At 44.0% G+C, this 20414-nt stretch overlaps 1 protein-coding gene across 10 annotated transcripts in view; it reads right to left on the reverse strand.

Moving 5' to 3' along the window:
• Positions 1-5581: 5581 nt before the first annotated feature.
• Positions 5582-20414, reverse strand: part of ST3GAL3 (ST3 beta-galactoside alpha-2,3-sialyltransferase 3) — a 237435-nt gene continuing 222602 nt past the window's right edge. For 6 of the 10 annotated variants that reach the window (XM_044442715.1, XM_044442726.1, XM_044442694.1 and 3 more), the window contains one exon: positions 5582-6465. In XM_044442715.1, coding sequence (XP_044298650.1) covers positions 6187-6465 — 279 coding nt within the window. In that variant the 3' untranslated portion in view covers positions 5582-6186. Of the gene's footprint in view, positions 6466-11956; positions 20352-20414 lie in introns of those variants that run through there. The other 4 variants (XM_044442745.1, XM_044442752.1, XM_044442735.1 and 1 more) reach the window with 2 other exon arrangements.

The following is a 20414-nucleotide window of genomic DNA, read 5'->3' on the forward strand; positions in this document are numbered from 1 at the left end:
GCCAGCAGGTGCCCGGCGGGCTCAGCGCCCCCCTGCGGGGAAAGAACTCGTTAGAGCGGCTGGCGTCGGGAGGGCAGCCCTGATCCAAGGATCCCCATCCAGGCCGGGCCGGACTCACCGCACACGGCAAGGGAAGGAGCCAAGGGGGCGCGCAGCCCGCTGGGCTCGGACCTGTGGCCGGCGTGACTCCGGGGCAGGCGGCCTCTGGCAGGGAGAAAAGCACCCGCTCCATCGCCGCGCCTGGCAGAGTCTGGTGTCAAATTCCAGCCTCTTCGTCACCTGATCCCCAAGGCGGGGCGGGGCTGGGACAAGCAGGCCGATCCGTGGATGATGGGACAACACCCCCACCCCGTGCCAGTCCCATCCCCGGGGCCAACAGGGACGGACGCTGGCGCCGCCCATTCGACGCCACTCGTCTGCCCCGGTCCTTGAGCGCTTCTTGTCGTCCGCGTTTCCTCCCCAGCCAGGGATGGGGCCAGAGGATTGGCGACCTCTTCTGGCGGCATGCCTTCGAGGGCCGGTGTCCTCCTAGCCCGCAGGTCCTCCCTGGCTCGCTACCAAGAAAGAAAGGGGCAGGCGGGTGGGCTACGCGCAGCACAGCGGAGAGCTCTGGAACCTCCAAGCCCGCACCAGAGCGGGAGGCGAGCTGCTCTATCTGCCCTCTTGCTCACCTCTCCCTCTCCCTGGTTGGCGCCGCAGACGGGATTGGGTCCCCTAAGTGAGATGCACTAAAAGGAATGGCAAGGAGGCCCATTAGAAAGAATGGGAGCTATCGGAAGGCCAGTAGAAAGTAGCGGGAGCTACGAATGCCCAATTGACCTGACTGGGCTCTGTTGAAATAAATGCGAGCAGCAAGCAAGCTGCTGGTAAAGTGTGGAATGGACCCTAAGTGAGAAGGGAATGGGTCGTAGGGATAAAACACATTTGCCACATTGACAGGAGAAATTATGAGTACAGTAATACCAGACCTTGTGAGACTGGAAGCTTGGCCCTTGGGATTCCAATGGACATGCTTGCTATTGGTTTGAGTACATCCGGGGTTAGGAATCTGGCAGGAGAACACGGGCAGGGAAGTGGGCAAAGGCAGCCGCTCGTACACTCCCCCTGCCGGAACAGCGCAGTGGCAGCAATGGCTTTTGCTTGTTTGCTCGCACTGCCAGCTTCACTGGGCCCATCTCTTGCAGCCACAGTGCCTTGGGGCAGAAGATAGGCAGAGTCTCCACAGGAAAAGGCAAGGACGTGAGTGGGGGCAGCCGTGCCTGCTCTTGGCCACTGTGGCTTGTAGGGGAGGTGCAGAACAGCCCCCCTCTCCCACCAAACAGAGGCAAGGCCTCCCAGGAGCCGCTTGCCAGTCTGTGGCAGATGGCTGTTAGTGCCCCAACAGCTGCCCAACTATGTTGATCTCTGATACTGGTCTGGCCCACAGTGACTGCAGTCATCTCTGGGTAAGGCGATGGACTATCGATGGTCTGCCCCACTTTGCTGGAGATGCTCCTGCTTCCTAATTTTGGCCCTGGGGGAGCACAGGCAGAGGGGGCCTGGAACTTTCTGGGTTACAGGGTACTGTGGTTTGCTGGAGAGCAGCTAAGCTCCTTTGAAATGGAGGTAATTTTCTATCTGCAAGGCACCTCCCTGGAGCTGGGCAGGGCCAAAGTAACAAGAATACATCCAGTCCTGCCCCCCGCTTCCCAATTATAAAGGCAACAAAGAAGTTTTGTTTTTTAATGCCACATATAAAGCTGAGAACAAAGGACAGCTGCACCAATGTTTATAGTTCCCCACAGATTTTGAGCTCCTTTATTAATGGGAATTGATTTCTCCAGAGCTTCCAAATCTTGCTTAGAACTCTCAACTCATTGATAGATGTCAGGAGTGCTAAGCATGCTAAGCATGCAGGAAGTTTTAGAGAAATCAATTGCCCTCAGTAAAGAGAAGGCTCTTGAAACACCCTGGGAATGCTAAACATTGCTGCGGCTGTCTTTGTCTTGCCTAAGTAGCTTCCTTATCCCCGCCCCCCCCGCCCCCACACACATACACACAGACTAGGGCCTGCCCTGGTTCTGTTCTTGCAGGGAACCCAACATAAATATCAAATAGCTGTGCCACTCTGAATTTTACCTTTGCTTCTTTCTCTGTGATGAATACTCCCTCTCCAGTGCTTTAGATGTCTGTACCAGGTCAGGTCAGTGGTCCATCAGCTCAATATCGATCACATCGACTCCCAGAGACTCTCCAGAGGTTCTGGCAAAAGCCTTTCCTGGGCTTACCTGAAGATGCCAGGACTGAACCTGGGACCTTTTGCAGCCACAGCATGTGATCCACCACTGAGTAATGCCCTGCTCCCTCACTGGCTCAGAGCTGCAGGGCTAAGGCTGCATCTTTGCTGCAAGCCACCCCTGGAATTCCTCACACATCCTGAGAACCCCATCCTGGGGATCCTAGATTAGCTCCCACATAGCTGCTGAGGGTATATCATGCTAATCCATCTGAGTGCACACAGCCCAGTTCTTACCTCCAGCTCTCTGTTCTTCTCTCAGTTTCCAGTGAGGGACTGAGATAGTTCAGCAGAACCCCCCTTGGGCCCTCCAGGCTTTTCTCTCAGGAGGCCTTGGGAGGGGAGGTATCCCCTCTGTCTTTCAGGCTCTCCTGGCACCAGACAGCTCTCAAGGGCACCAGCCTGCATCCAGAGCTCCCCTCCCCAGCCTGCTGCTGCGCATAAGCCCCTTTGCTCTGTTTCTTGCTGGCGGTGCTTGCCCTCAGCTGCTCTCTCTTGCCTCTAATTAGCTCTTCCAATGGAGTGAGCCAAACGGGACGTTGCTCTTGACACAGGCTCTAAACTGGCACTGCTTGCTAAATTGCTGACCCAATCTCTTTGGACTTATGTAATGGCACTTGGTTCAGGAGAGGAACAAGATGCTCTTTCCTGGTTTCCACAGCTGGGCTGCAAATGGGCCTTTTCACCTGGCCCTTCCCCCTTGACCAGGGCTAGCTATATATAGGTCCAGCATTATTTACTCTTAGCACCGAGGACCCTGCCCCTGAGCCCATTTGCTTAAATCCTAGGATTATCCTGTATGACAGCTTTGTTTCCTTAAAAGTGTAGCCACTTCTGCCTTGCTTACACTTCACTGTGAAGTGATCTCAAGCATTCCAATTTCAAGTAAGCCCCGTGCATTGTGATCTCGACAGGGAAGCATCAGAGAGATCCTCATTTATAAGCCCATCCAGGATGCCATTCTCAATGGAGTCCCGAACTCATTCTGGAATCCTTCACAAACTTGCGGCAGAGGAGGGAGGGGGCTGCATCTTTGTTTTTCCCATGCTGGCACAAGACATGTTTCTCTGGAAAGTGATGCACACAGGCTGTGGCATCCATATTTTGGATCCATTGCGGCCCATTATGCATTTGAAAGCCTTCTGCTGCAGGCTTATCCCTGCACCTTAGTTTTGAGGAATGTTTACTGGTTGGCCATAAGTCATAAGGTTAACTTACTATACAATCCTGTGCATGCTTACTTGGAGGTAAGTTCTACCGCATTTTTGGCTCTACCTCTCTCTGAAATGTTTCAATTCAAGCTGATCCTTGTAAGAATCACTTTGAGTTCCTTTCCTTTCATCTTCCCCTCCCTTCCCTTTCTCATTTTATGTTATGGCTTTTAGACTGTAACCCTGCAGGCAGGGGCTGTCTTGTTTTAATCTTCGTACAGCACTTAAAACATTTTAGGTGCTTTATACATGAATAGCTTACAAGAGCTGAACAGGGCTGCCATGAATAGGACATTCTAGAGAGTTTTCATTCATATGGTTGCCATCAACTGAAGACATGACAGAACATAACAACACAAGATACCTGAATAACAGTCAACCAAAGGAAAGACTATCAGGAACAAGTATTACAAGGATTATTCACAGGATGGGATGTGCAACAGTGAGGCAAAATCCTTCCCATTTTCTAGGCTTTTAAGAGAGATGTTTACATCAGTTTCTCACTGACATAGTGCTTTTATGCCCTTTTTGAATAGCCATGCTTACATTTTGCTGCCAATTTATTACAGCTTAAGTTTCTGCATGGAGTTGCTTTTATAGTGCTGGTGTTTTTTGTTTTTGTTTTTTTATGTGAGCTAACTTTTGGATTAGAAAGGTGAAGAAGGAATAACATTCCCAAATAAAGAGTGCAGTGAAACTTGGAAGTGCACAGAAAAGTCCATTGAAAAAAAAGGTATGCCGCTCCTAGTTTTTGTATCAAAAAACAATTGTGTGCAGACTGTGCTAAACCTTGGAGGAGCCCTTTCTGTGCTACAGACTTCCAGGAACACGGAGGGGACTAGTACAAAAGTACTACAGGCTCCAGTGCCAAGCTTAAGACATTGTCACATAAGGCAAAACATCAAAATAATGCATACAGTGTGTCCTGGTCAAAGGCATATTTTTATTTTCAATTGATGTACAAAGATCAGTACTGGCAGAAGGAAAATGGCCTTTCCTTTGCAATGAATGGCTTAAGCAGACAGCTTCATATTCTATCATAGTGAGGCTGGCCTGCACTGTGTGACTTTACAATGAGATACAGAAGGTCTTAGGATCTTTTAAAACTTCATGGCAGAAATTGCCTGGAAGTATGAGAAAACTGGAAAACAGCCAAAGTGGTTCCAAAAAGAGATGGCTAATCTCAAGATGCTGAAAAAGTAGTTTTTTCGAAGCCCAACACATTTCAGCCCAATATATTATTTATGGCTTTCCTCAAGGGAATTCTTTAAAAAGCCTTCAGAGAACCCTGTCAGGACTGTTTCATACATTTAAAGATAGGCCCAGCTCTCTTCAAATGTGTGAAGCAGTCCTGACAGAGGTCTTCAAAGTCTTTTTTTAAAGAAGTTCTCTGAGGAAGGCCATAAATAGTATATTACACTCAAACACTGGGTTTCTTAAAAAAAATAAAACTACATTTTTCAGCATCTTGGGACTAATTCTCTCTTTTTTGGAGAAACTATCTGAAGACTTGCTGTGCCTCTAAATAATGATTTTTAAAAAAGTGTTACAGAAGGGATGGGCAGCCACAACATAAGGAAATGAAATATCAAAACTACAGACAGTGACAAAATGCAATGACAAATATTAACAATGGTCGCACACAAAAAGGTTATTTATTATACAAAACTTCCAGGCCTTGGGTAAGCTAATTAATACATGTGGTGAGCTAAAAACAAAGAAAGAAACAACTACTTTTATCCAAATTCAGATCCTTTAAAAGAAGCTACTTTTTTTACATACTACCATGTCTTTTGGAATGTTGGCCGAATAATACAGTCCAGATGAAGGAGTTGAACTTTAAACTCTAAGCAAAACATGTTTTGTTTGAATAGCTGCTTGTGTATTGAGCGGTAAAGAACACACATAAAAATGGATGGTTTGGATGAAGTTGGCTTTTTAAATATTTGTTTATCATATGACAGTATTATTTATTGATTTTGTTGATACAAAACAAAATCCGAGGGTGTGGAGTGGGCTTCCACAAGAGGTCGTTGAGGCCCCATCGGTGAGGGTATTCAAAGATAGGCTGGACGTGCACATGGTGGGCATGTCGTGAGCGGAGCTGGCAGGTGCCAGAGGTCAGACTAGATGGCCTGGGAGATCCCTTCTGACTCGCTCTGTTTCTATGTTTCTGTGTTTGATACTCTGCCTTCCCTCATGTTCCCAACAATCCTAAGCTATTCTTATTAATTACCTATGTAATACACAATTCAAGGAGGGGGCAATGGCTGTCATTCTCAATTACAGTGCTTGCTTCCAATCCTGAGTGAGGTGCAGTTTTTCCTGCTACCTGTGAAATACAGTGGACTAAAATAAAATGAAACCGATTGCTTAAACCGACCTTTTGTGGAAAGAAATGCCACAGCTTACCAAGTAAAACTACATGATCCTTCAGTGAGATGTGAGGTGGAGGAATGGAGGGAAGTGTTAGAATTAGGAGAGGGGGCACTTGGCCTACACAGCAGCTTTGCTCCTTCAAACTCAGTGGCATGGACAAGGTGATCACCAGGTAGGGTCACATGTCTTTCTTGTCAGAGCAGAGATTCTAAGTCCTCTCCAGAACAGTCCTCTCCAGAATGGGTCAGCTTGGAGGCATTAACTACAGCATTTCATTTCAAAGTGAATGGATTATTTGCCATTTACCAACGTAGCAGAATTTTATACTGCTCTGCATCCAAATAGATACTGGAGCATGAATAGTATAACATTAAAACAAATAAAAATGAAAACAACATTAAAACCACTTAAAAGTAAACTCATAGCCAGACTGTGGCTGGTCAAAAGGAAAGGCTTCCCAAAGTAAATTAGCTTTAGCAGACACCAAAAGCAGAACAATGTGGGGGGCTGCCTGACCTTCCAAGGCAGGGAATTCCATAGAAATGGGATTACCACACTGAAGCCTCTTCTCCTGGATGAAGACACTTGGGCCATGGGTGCCTGTGAAAAGAAATAGCTTTTTATTGCTGCTGCTGCTGCTGCTGTTGGTGGTTGTAGTAAAAGGTGTTTTTTCTTGCAGAAGGTAACAGAAATAGCACCAGAATCCTAAATGCAACTTTGCAGTGACTATCACATGGAGACAGAAAGAACTATTACAGTGATCAGTGCAAAGAACTAGAATAGAAGAACAAAGGAGGAAAAACAAGAGAGCTCTTTCAGAAATGCCATGAAATCAAAGGGATGAGTAATGCTAAAAGACAAGCAGAGGGACATAACTATCTGACCAGGAAGAAATAAAGAGAAGGTAGAAGAAAGATACAGAATTATGCAGAAGAGGGAAAAAGAGGACAGATTCCTTTGCAGAAGAAACCTGTGAAGAAGAGTCTGCAATATTAGAAAGTGAAGTGAAAGCTGCTCTGAAGGTACTTAGGAGAAGTAATGCACTCCGTGTAGACAAGGCACCAAGAGAACTATTACAAGCTGCAGAGACTGCATCTGTCCAAATCCTAAGAAAAATATGCCAACAAATCAATGGCCCACAGACTGGAAATTTTTAATATACATTCTAATACCCAAGAAAGGAGATGCAAAAGAGTGTGGCAACCATTGCACCATTGTACTAATGTTGCAACTAGGAATATTTATTTAATTATTTATAAAATTTGTATGCCATCCATTACTTCCATCTCTGGACGGCTTACAACATTAATCAGAATAAAATAAATTAACTATTCCACGCTGGCTGAAAATCCAATAAAATACAAACAATAAAATCCAATTAATACATATTAAAATATTGATCGAATAAAAAGGTCTTGACCTGGTGCCCAAAAACATATAATGATGGCGCCAGGTGGACCTCTCTGGGGAGCGCATTCCACAGTCGGGGTGCCACCACAGAGAAGGCCCTTCTCCAGGTACTCTATCTTCTAATGTCTTTCACAGAGGGTTCCCAGAGGAGGGCTTCTGCTGCCGATCTCAGGGGGGTGGGAGGGCATATAGGGAAAAAGGTGTTCCTTTATCCTGGTTCCAAGCTGTTTAGGGCTTTATAGGTAATAACCAGCACCTTGAATTGAGCCCGGACTTCAATGGGAAGCCTATGGAGCTGATAGAGGACTGGGGTTATATAAGAATAATGCCCAGTTCCTGACAGCATCCTGGCAGTTCTATTTTGCACCATCTGAAGTATCCAGACTGTCCTCAAGGGCAGCCCCACGTAAAGCGCATTATAGTAATCCAAACGGGAAGTAACTAATGCATGTGTCACTGTTGCTAGACAATCCTCCTCCAGGTAGGGGCACAGCTGATAGATTAGCCGAAGCTGAAGGAAAGCGCTCCTCGCCACCGCCGTCACTTGGGCTTCCAAGGACAGCTCTGGGTCAAGGAGCACTCCCAAGCTGCGGACCCTGTCCTTTAGAGGGAGTGCAACCCCATCCAGGACAGGGCCCAAGTCACCTACCCAGAAGCTTGAATCACCCACCAACAGGACCTCTGTCTTATCTGGATTGCGTTTCAGTTTATTGGCCCTCATCCTGCCCATTACCTCGGCCAGGCACCAGTTCAGGCCAGCCACTGCCTCATCTGGATTAGTTGAAAAAGAGAGGTAGAGCTGGGTGTCATCAGTATACTGGTGGAGTTGCCACGGTGAGGGCCAAAGTCCCCCAGCACCATCTTCTGGAATCAGCCAGCAAGGTAGGAGTGGAACCACAGCCAAGCATTGCCTCCTACTCCCAATCCCACCAGCCTATCCAGGATACCATGGTTGACGGTATCGAAAGCTGCTGAGAGGTCCAGGAGAACCAACAGGGACGCATTCCCCCTGTCTCTCTCCCTGCACAGGTCATTATACAGGGCGACCAAGGCAGATTCAGTACCATAACCGGGTCTGAAGCCAGACTGAAATGGGTCCAGATAATCAGTTTCATCCAAGAGTACCTGGAGCTGTCCCGCCACCAGCCGTTCCAACACCTTGCCCAGAAACAGGATGTTGGCCACTGGTCTTTAATTGGCGGCCATCTTTGGATCCAGAGACGCCTTCTTTAGGACAGGCCTGATTACCACCTCCTTTAAAGGAGCGGGCACCTGGCCCTCCCTCAGAGAGGCGTTAATAACTTCTAGGATCCAGGAACCAATCCCGTGTTTGGCTTTGGTCAGCAGCCACGAAGAGCAAGGGTCAAGTAAGCAGGTGGTAGGACGTACTTGTCCAAGTTCCTTGTCCACATCATCGGGCTTCATTAACTGAAATTCATCCAATAATACTTGACCAGATGGGGTTGTTGGTGTCTCCCCTAAAGGAACCGAATTGTGGATTCCAGCTTGTGATGAATCTGAGCAATTTTCTCCTTGAAGTGCTGGGCAAAGTCGTCACAGCGGGCAATCGATGGTGGTACAGGATCTTTTTTGGGGGCAGGATGTATCAGCCCATGTACCACTCGAAAAAGCTCCGGTGGACAGCACTGTCAGGAGGCAATGGAAGTGGAGAAGAATTTCTTCTTCGCCACCCTCACTGCCACAGCATAGGCTCAATAATGAGCACGTAAGCATGTATATTGCCCTATATAGAGCATGTATATTGCCCTATACAGAGCAAGAAATGCCTGACATTCAAGTTGGTTCAACTGCAAATATATGTTGGCTAGTGGAGCACACAACAGCATTTCAGAAGATCCATCTGTGCTTTATAGACTGTGGCTCATGAGAAACTACAGATGGTCTTGAAAGAAATGCGGATGCCCCAGCATCTGATTTTCCTGATGCGTAACCTGTGTCAAGTATGTGCTTTGCTTGTATCCATCCTGTATTAGAAGCTATTGTTATGGCACGATATAGAGAAACCAAATGGTTTCCTACAGGAAACAGCATCAGGCAAAGATGCATTTTATCTCCCTATCTGTTCAATCTGCACACAGAACATAAGGAAATCTGGATTCATATCCAAGGAGGGATTGCAAACTGGTGGAAGACAAATAAAAAATTGACTGCAGCCAAGAAATTAAAAGAAGGCTGAGCCTTGGGAGGGCAGCAATGAAGGAATCAGGAAAAAAACATCAAGTGTAAGGATGTATCAATGGAGGCCAAAACCAAGATCATCACACAATTGTTCCCGAACACTAAGTATTGGTTTGTAAGCTGAACTGTGAAAAAAGCTGAGAGGAAGAACATTGACATGTTCAAAACATGGTGCTGGAGGAGAGATTTGCAAATACCCTGGACTGGCAGAAAGACAGATAAGTAGGTCCTATATCAAATCAAGCCAGAACTTTCTCTAGGAGCAAAAATGACAAAACTGAAGTTGTCCTCCTTTATGCATATCATGCGAACTCATGACTCATTGGAGAAGATAATCATGCTAGGGAATGTTGAAGGCAGAAGAAAAGAAGAAGACCAAATATGAGATGGATTGGCCCCATAAAGAAAGCCACTACCTTGAATTTACAAGAGCTGAGGGGGACTGCAAGGACATTTTGAAAGTCATTCACTTATAGGGTCACCTTAAGTTGGAGACTTGATGGCACATAACAAATCCTGCCTTTTATCTTCTTGCATGGAATGAAGGTGGTGTACATGGTCTTCTTCCTTTCCATTTTATCCTCACAACAACCCTGTGAGTTAGGCTGAGAGTTCATGCTTGGAACAAAGTCACCCCATTAGCTTCATGGCCAAGTAGAGACTAGAGCTTGGCTCTCCTGAGTCTCCAACACCCAAACTGCTACACCACACTGGCATTCTTACATAACCAGAATCTTGCCATGCTATGCCCAGTGATCTAAACAACTAAAACCAATTATCATCCTCATCTCATCTGGAAAGTCTCATTAACTATGTAAGTGCTTAGAGGGCAGGTTCAGGTATATGAATAGGCACCCCAGAATCATACCAGACAGATGTTCTCATGAGTGCCATCTTCCTATAGATTTAGCAAGACACACAGAATGTGTAAAGAGAAGCAAGGTGAGCTGGCTGCAAGGACTGAACCCTCCCCTATGATGGCAGTATGGTGAAGCTATTGCGTCATGATGGACAGCTTTTAAGACCCATGTTTCATGTGAGGTTGCTTCTTTTGAGACACCGAGGGAGACTTTCAGTGATGTGTGGAGATGAACATACAAAATCTCTCTTGAGATGACTGTGTCTGGTGTCGCCCAGTATATTCAATGAATACTGCTGGACAGCAGAAATTGCTAACCAATTCTTACATTATACATTGTTCAGGTAATTGCATATTAAATGCATTAATACCCTACCTTTCTACTCAATAGGAAGGACTCTGGACAGCTCACAACATGATAAAAAGACACTAATGAAGAACACAACTTTGTCACTCTTTTCTAGAGATGGTTCTACAATACAGTGTTTTCACTGTGTTTTATTTGTATCCAAGCCACAGTAAGGAGTAGCTATTTTAGCCTGTTTTAGCAAAAATGGAAAACTCATGTAGGAACTTTAAGATAAACAGATTTATTGTGACATAAGATTTGGTGAATTAGAGTCCACTTCACCATAAAGGTCCCACCGGACAAAGTGGGCTATAACCCACCAAATTTTATGCGTCAATAAATCTGTATGTTTAAGGAACTATAAACCCCTGCGTTGTTTAAACCACAGGGTTCAGTTACTGTGGAAATGCATTTTTCTCATAGCATTCATTGCTTTTATTTCTTCTCATAACATTCATGAGGGCTGCACAGGAATCAAATCTCCTACTGGATAATGCCCATCAGGTGAATATAACTGACAATATAATTTCCCTCATCCACTTCTCATGTAATTTCCTGATCTTCAAACAAGGGTTGAGAGAGGCATGGAAGACAGATTTCTTTCCCTTGCTCTGTCACTTCATCAACATGATGTTTGTTTTATTTTCCTCTCCTTACCTCCCTTTCCTTTTCTTATTATATTTTCTTAAGTTTTATACCTTTCCAGAATAGACAAGTTAATATATGTGTAAACGATAACTGTAAATTGTTTCATACATAATTGTAAAGATATAGAATTTAACACATCAGTGAGCTGTGGGAAGGGTTGTGAGTTGGGATGAATGGAGGAAAAGAAATCATGAGAAAGGGAAGCCTATTGATATATGCCTTGATTTGCGTTCATATACTTAGGAAAGGGGTTCTTCTATTTTAGAAACAGAAACAGAGTGAGTCAGAAGAGGGCTCTTGGGCATCTTGTCTGATCCCTGGCTCCAACCAGCTCCACTCATGAAATAGCTGTTCAATTAAAAACAGTGAAACATTTTCTGGAAACTATAAACAACAACAAACTATTCATATAGGTCGGGAATGCCCATTCATGCCTCTGGAATAACTGGCAGTCTCTCCCACAGCTCAGTGAGGAGCACGGGCATGTAGAAAGAAGCCAACAAAGGCATGGATTTCTCACATCCACCCCTGCTACCGCCCTTCCTAGAACATGAGGATCCACATGGGTATTGTGCTATTCACAACATGCAGTTGGGGCATGCCTTGACAGATGATCCAGATATGCATACAGGGTTAAAAAAATGCTTTTTATTATGATTCAATTTAAATACAAAACAAAACCAGTATAGGATCCATAACATTATGAGACAACAACAAAAACATAAGTAACCAATGCATATCTTGCAATTTAAAAACAAGTAAAAGCGATCCATCAAACAATCATATGTCAACCTGTATTTTGCTTTGGTGTTTCCACTACATATATAATTCCAATATAAGCAGACCAAAAGACCATGTCTTTGTCAGGACAGAACTGTCAGTGATAGTATGTTTTTTTCTTAAGTTTCCAGATTCATAAGTTTCTGCCCAGTCTTATATATTTTATAAATTAACTTTTCTTTTTATCTTTGAAGGATCATCTTCTTAGCTATTATGAAGGGCTGTTAAGATCTATTTCCCTTTACTTTCAGAGAGTTTCTACAGTACTGGAACATAATAAAGGTGTACACAAACATTCTTGCTTTTTAATGGTGTGTTGAATACAAAATTAGTTCAAATCATGTTTAGCCCAAAAGGGGCCACAACTGGACATACCCACATCATGTGGCCCAGTGATGTGCCTGTTGCCACATGGTGCCCAGCTGTTTTCTGAGACTGGTAGGTACTTTTTCAACAAGCCTTGTGGGTCCAGTAGGTGCATGGTATAAATTTTTGCTGAGTTAAGCTTTAGGTCTGGTAAAGATCTTTCAATATTCACTAGCCCTAGTGTGTCTTTGTTCTTCACAACAACAGGTTTTCCTTAACATTCTACTGCTCTATAAGTTACATTGGTTGCCTTTTGCATTTACAGTGATTGGTTACTCCATTGCAAGTGGCACATTAGGAAACATTCAGCGTGGACAAAGCCTCAATATTCCATTAAGACACTGAGTTAAGTGGAAATTGTTGCAATAAAAACAACAAAAGGTCTTGTGACATCTTAAACACTAACAAACTTTCATGGACTAGAATCTACTTTTGTCCGATACAAGCCTCATCAGTTGCCTAGGAATTGAGCTGGTTTTCTATTACCATAGATAAACAGGGCCAAATGGAAACATAGAAAGTGGCTTATAGCAGGGAAGAATTTTCAACAATCTACTCCAGTATTGTTTCTGTAGTTCAGTAAAAAATGCAAAGGTTCAAGCTGGTTTACAGTTTGGAATCTTAATTATACCTGTTCTTTGTGCATCTAGTCTCTCTACCCCCTCCCCTGACTTTCTTAAGGTGTTTGAATCTTGCAGTGTTTTTGCTTTAAAGAGTTACTTCCTAGTGGAGTGAAATTTCCGTAAGGAGTCATACCACTCCGGTAACAAACAAGTGAAATAAAATTCACATCAACTATAAATTCTAAATAGATAATATGAAATTGATTGGCACTGTGTTTGAAACCTGCCATGCAGTTTTTTCTGCATTTAACAAACAGCTGTTGTGTGCAACAAAGTCAACTGGAATAAACAAGAATTTAGCATTGATTTCTCAGATGACTAATATGGCCACAGTCTTACACACTAGTATGCATATATAATTCCACCTGTAAAAGGCTCATATGCCCCAGGTACAAATGGGCTGCAGTGGCTGAATGCATTTGGTCTTTCACAGTAATTCTGGCATGGGTACCTCATAAGGTAGCTGGGTGCATACAGATACCAGCTATTTGCAGGCAGAGGCAACAAAAACACTTAACCCTCTGATTATATCAAATTAGAACAAGCTCATCACTTTTGTATTGCCTTCAAGTCAATAGGCTACGAGCCCAGCTGTGGCCCCATCTGGGTCTGCAGAGTTAAGCTGCAACTTCCTCAAACGCCATGGAGCTGACACACCTAGCTACAGGGTGAGAGCGAGCCTTTTTCATGCAAGCACAAAGCTGGAACAAGGGCTGTGAGATTCAGTATTCTGTGGATCATTCCACTGGATAACTGCCTGGTTGCAGGGGATACAGGCTGAACAGATGAAGGACCATCCACAGCATCCACTGCCAGTGTTTGGATTCCAGGCTATGTGGATACTGACTGGGACTGAAAGACCAAGGCAAAGTGTGGGTGTATGGAGTTTTAAGTTGCAAGTGATTTGGGAGACTGAACCATAGCTTTAGTATCCACATGGAGCATGAGTTCAGGTGAGGGCCTTACAATTCCTGTGCTAGCTTGGAGCAGGAGTGGAAAAGAGCCTTAACTGAGTTAAACTGAGAGTTCTGCTCCACCCCAATGTTTTCTTAATTGGCTTGTTCTAGGCCATAATGCAGATGGAGCCTTGGTACCTCTATTTCAGGTGGCCTCTTAGGAGTTATTGTGAAGGAGTGGAACCTTATACCAAGAATATAGATTGGTCTGCAGTGTTTAAACTACGGCTAGCTAAGGTTAGCTAGTGCACAGTTGCCCAACTGAAAAAGCGGTCACATCATAAAGCTCTGCTTTGTTGACTGAGTGCCTTCATTCATCAGTTTGTTCTTTTCTGGGAAAATGCAGTAGGACAAGTATTCCTAATGTCATGTTTCCACAGGAACAGTACCTTATACCTTAGAAGCTTTTTTCTGCGTGATTGGAAGAGCAGCTGTTTGCTGCATCTAGGAAAATGAGTATAGGAACAGGTTGCAGCCTAAATAGCACTTTGTAGGTATACACCTGTCTTTCTACTTTGGGGAAGAGAGACATGAGACAGAGACTCAGAAAGTTCCTTTTATAGTTTTATTGCTTCCACGATATGAATAAGTCAGGAGTGACTTGGAGGCTCATACATCCCACCTGTTCTTCCTCATCACAAGGTAAGGTCAAACAATAGAATCTATTCTATTTAATAATCTTGTCATGTTCCAATACCTCATTCCAAGCACATTAACGGAGTGGGCCTCATCACAGACTGCTACAATTTGGTTTATTCTCACTACACAATGGGCCAGCAAAGACCCAGCTCCCCCTCCACTATGTTGCATGCCTAAGATGATATAGAGAGACAGTGTTTATGGATGAATGGCCCCAGGGCAGATGGCAGATTGTAAATAGTGTGAACAAGCCTCTCCTACAGGGGCTCTGTAGAATCAGAGAAACATTTTCACATTCAGTCTAAGAGCAGCAGGCTCACCAGGCCAGCAACAAGGCTATACTAGAAATGATTTGCCACATTCCCACTGAAGCCTACAAAACAATGTGTAAAGTTAAGATTCAAACATGGAAATAGTCCCAAAAACTGATCTGGCATCAAATGTAGTAGTTGTCTGGTTTAATATAATTTCTATAGAAAAATGCTTGAAAGCAACTGTGTGGAGCTAGTACACAGTGGTGGCTACTTCCAGTCCAAGCCACATGAGACTCCACCAGTCTTCAAAGTGGAGGGAACACAAGAGGCAGCAGAAGCAACTCAAGAAGTGCATGCTCTCTGTTGCTTCTGCATCACCTTTACTGTACAGTACAGTTTGCTTTTGTTGGCAATTCTCTGTTTCAATTCCCAGTTCTGAAGAATCCAATCTTTACTCCATTACCACTTGTTTTTAGGTATTACTTTTAATGTAAGAATGTATCAAAAATTAGAGTTGTCAAGCATCATCTTCACAAAGACCCCCTCCCCACACCTTTTCATCACATAGGAGGAAATGCCTTTTCTAAGATTATCCTGCCATGGCACACATGCCTGCATTAGCTAAAAAAGAAAAATAATGACCTTTGCAAATTCATGCAAATTTGATTAACTGACTAAAACTCATATGATTAATGAGCTAAGCTTTCTTTAGCTGGGTGATAACTCTGGTAAAACTGGAATAATAATTGCAAACTCCACATAATCATTGTGAAGTTTAGTGAAGAAAGATTTATGAAACCACGTGAACACTGAATGTTACCTTTTCTATATATAAACAATTGGATTTGCAAATAAGTAGAGGGTGTTTTTCTCTTTTGGCAGAGGTAGCAATGGTAATTCAAGAAGGGAGGTATATTGAAGACATAGGAGAGCATCATTTTCTGACAAATGCACCTCTTCTGAGATTACCCTGCCAAGGTACATGGAAAATGGGATGGAAAGGGCATGCAGTGAAAGGCATGTGATGTACTAAAAGAGCTTTTGTGGAATAAGTTTGGCAGGAGAGAGAGAGAGTTCCACCTGTGTCCTATCAGCTCTGCCTTTATCTTTACATTCATAAAAATGGCAGTAGTTCCATTTCCACTCAGAGAAAGCACAACTGTAGCCATCTAGGGAAGGACTTGGAGCAACTGCTTCCTAAGTCCCAGAGCAGAATAAGCCAGGCTCAACAAAGCTCCAAGTTGCACTGGAACAACAGAATTGACTGCTGGAAGCACATCACTCCGGGTCAGCTTATGTCATAGCCTTGCTTTACGTGTGGCTTGACTGTCAACTGAGACTACTCAGCATCACTCGGTTATGGTGAATAAGGCCTGCTTCCCACCCTCCAACTCATGCATGCTCTCACTGGGTTTATCAGGACACATAACCACACACTTCCCAATCAGGTTCTGTGCAGCTATGAAATGCACATTGTTTTCAGAAACTCCTATGAAGCTGCTAAGTCAGGTGTTGGAACAATAAAACAGAAGTTAAAATTATCTTACTCCTAATTCCAAAGCTGGTCTGTCCTAGGGAAATATAGCTAAATATATGGGGGACAAATATGCCTTTTTAGGTAGGCCATTCTCATTCTTCTTTGGAACTCATGACAAGAAGGACTAAAGCATTTGAGTAAATAATATGTAGATGGGTATATATTTTTACACACCTGAGTCGTTCAATGTTTAGCAAACTAGGTGTGTCATTCCTGAAAACAAAACCTAGAGACTGGTGGAGCAGAAAAACAAACAAAAGAGGTATAGTCAAATGAACAGAATCCAAGGCAGTGAAAATGCAAGTATCACCTTAACCAAAGAAGCATTCAGGGAACAAGGAGCCGGCCAAAAATCTCAGTACAGGGAAAGGATCAAGCAGCCAGGTTTAAAACCACAGAGGGGAGAAAGCTTGAGTGTTTTTGAGCATTGCCCTAGGGTTTAAAATCCAATATATAAAGTTTAGATATAATATATGTGATGGCAGAGTTTTACATAAAGCACTTGCTGTCATGGCCATATTATTCTCCTACTAAAATTTCAGTCCAATATTAGTGGGGTTCTGCACAGGAACTATTCATGCAGAAGTTTCTTTTTCTCCCATGTGAAGAAAGCAGAGGGAAAGGTGACAGGATAATCTGGCTAGCATGGAGCTTCCTCTGTGTCTGTCCCTTCTTCCTGCAGGATGGTCAACATGTGACCTTTCAGATGTTGGTGGACTTAAACTCCCATCAATCCTACGCAGCATTGTTAGGGATGATGGAAGGTGCACTTCAATAGTGTCTGGAGATGGCATGCATGAACAAAAGCTAGGGTGGCTAGAAGAAAAAACAGTCAGGGATGTGCACCTTAAATGTTGTGTAGAAAAGGGGATCTTGTACAGCAAGTGACACATCCTGAAAGTCTCCTTTCTACGTGTCCTCATTTGCATGAAGCCCACTTAGCAAAGGGTGTTTTGAAGAGATTGGACAAACTAGAGGAGCTCATTGAAATGTGTGTCTTCTATACTGTAAAAAACTAAAAAGAAAAACAAACAAAAAAGAAAATGGTTTCTGAGCCTGTACTTGGCAACTGGTTTGTGTCACTTTGCTTCCACCTAGAGGTCTGTCTAGCCCTCTTCTGCTCTATGCTTTCCTTGTATGTCTCCTTCTCTCACAATTCTCCTCTACTTGTCAAGCAGCCCCAGCAACTAACCTAGTGGCGATCTTCCTACACCTGTCAAACAGGAAAATGATTCTTCTGTAATATAGAACCCTAACTGGCATTTTTATGGTCAGTTGCACCACAATATTTGCATTTTCACAACAGAACACAATTCTACCTAATAGATGAATATACATATATAGAGAAATGTGCAATGCAAACACACCCCCACACACCCCTAGGTGCTGCACTTGGCTCCACCTGGCCAACTCGACAAGCCAGGTGTTTCTCAGACTTGTGCAGCAGCTCAAACATCTTTCCTAACTTTTGCAGCAACTGCCATGCTTGTTCTCCTCCTGGAGGCCCTGGACTGCGTCAATGCCCAGTTAACATAGTTTGTGCAAATGCGACACTAATAGACTCCAAATACATGGGACTAAAGTCACATGATTAAGACTATGATCACTACACTGGATCAGGCTCAAGGTCCATTTAGTCCAGCATTGAATTTCCAGCAGTAACCAACCAGATGAATGCAAAAAGCCTACAAGTAGATTGTGAAGCCAACTGTCCAATTCTGCTATTGCTCTCCAGCTGTTTGCATTCAGTGGCAGTTTGCCTCTTATATTCCATTTAGCCATCATGACTGATAATAATTGATAGCTCTGGATTTGTCTAACTCCTTTTACAGCTATCTAACCTACTAGACATCTTCACACCTCCTGGTAGCAAATTCCATACATGGTATAAAGAAAGGCTGATTACAAGCTCAGTACCATGTACTAAGTCTCATCACTCTTTCTTGGATAAAGTTTGACAAGATGATGAGGGCAAAGGAAAAAAGCAGTCCTCCTGCCCTGTGGGCCAGACACACTTTGATGTATACATAAGGAAAAGCACACAGTTGGGAAGCACTGCTAGGCTCTATTCAGCTACCACCCAGAATACATCAGTCTGAAAGGGGGGCATGGCAGCATTCTGGGTCCCTGTTTCAGAACTTGAGTAGCACTCCTGAAGAGGGTCAGTGGAGGAACAGAGGAACTGGACAAGAGCTGTTACCATTTGCATTGTTCTAGAATTCCCTTTGTGAACATTTCTGAGAAACATATATGGGAACATCTCAGCTGCTATCTCTTCTCTGCTAGTGGAACAGAGAATTCAGTGCCCCTGTTATCAGTCTCCTAACTCTGTTTGGGGAACTCAGCAAAAAAATGCATATTAACATTGCAGGGTGGTGCCCTTGGCATATACAGGATAAGCACTCGTCAGATATGTCTGCATAAGGAAAATGGTCCAGATTTGAACATATTAATTCAAGGAAAGACAAGCTAATTCATTGAAACGCATGGTTGGGACTCACATTGATACAAAATATATGCATACTTACAACTGGAGGATCAGCCCCTGAGAATGCAGACAAGTGATGATATCGTTCTGCTTTCCCCACAGTTTGGTCACTTTGCACAATATATTTCTAACCCTTCCAATATAAATGGTACACAGTTGTGCAAATACTGCATCTAAGATTTAGGGCAGAAAAATAACAAATATAGAATCCTCTGTCCCCTTAAAAGGAATGCAGGAGGATCTGAAAACAGACTGAGAAAAACACCTGATATATGGTAGTTGAAAAAGAAAGTATTTGCCATCCAGGTAATTTCTACCACTGTTTCCAGATTAACTTAAATACTATCAAGGTAGTAGTCACTTAAACTAGAGTACAATATGATTAGTGAAAAATCTCTGGCACCATTAACCACTAAATACTGATGAATCTTCATATTTTAGGATAATTTCTGACCTGATCCAAAAATAAATTATTCCCTTTCCAAAAAACAAAGTACCAAACTCTTCAAAACCATGATACAGATGCCACAGAAAATTGACACAGGGGCACCTCCTAGCAGGATCTGTAGTCAACCTGTCAAACAGGTAGACCGCCCCCAACACAACGAGGTGAGCTCTGTGAGGAATGGCTGAAAATGCATCCAGGTGAATGCTGGCAGCAGTGGCTGCCCCACAAACAGCAGGGAGTCTGAAGATCCAGTAAGCCTCTCAGTCGCTCTCTCTAGGGCAGAGAGAGGCCATAATACCTTTAAATTATAGCAGCACCAACAACAGACAAGTCTTGGGCGGACTAAGAGCCCACATATGGGCCATGGCTGGCACAGAGGTAAGCTAAGTGCAACACATGATCAGGTGTCCCATGTGGCCTGTGCGCAGGTCAGGCAGGCTCCACACTGCACACTGATATCCTTAGTGTAACACTCAAGTCTCTCTTTATAAAAAATAATATGTTGTACATTCAAGCGCTGCTGCCTCTGGCCTGGCTTCTGTTCCCATTTGGCACAATTTCACTTGATTTCACAGGCCTATTTTGTTCTCTCCAATGATGTTCCATTCCAGACACAAGAACCACCTGTGGTTCCAGGTGAGGGACCTGCCCCCTCAGTCCAATCAATAGCCACTGCTCCCCTGCCAACCCAGATGCAAGCAGGCAGAGCGAGCCAGGGAGACTTTCCAAGGGCACTCGGTCTCTCTAGGAAGCTGGCATTCTTGCCAAAGACCTCTTGAAGCCTTTGTCCTTAACTGTATGCCATGCGGCTATGCCCTACAGCACAGTGGCTGTGCCTCCTCAGATTCCACTGGTGAGGTCTGTGATGACTCGAGCTTTCACCAATTTCCGTAGAAACTCCTTTTCCCGTTGGATATTGTGTGTCCAAGACTGCATGGGAGAAGGTAGGGGAAAAAGAAAGGAGTAGAAAGAAACAAATAATGGTCAGTCACT

Source organism: Varanus komodoensis, unplaced genomic scaffold (genome assembly GCF_004798865.1).
Source record: "Varanus komodoensis strain SLA01 unplaced genomic scaffold, ASM479886v1 scaffold1, whole genome shotgun sequence".
In the NCBI taxonomy this organism is placed as follows: Eukaryota; Metazoa; Chordata; class Lepidosauria; order Squamata; family Varanidae; genus Varanus; species Varanus komodoensis.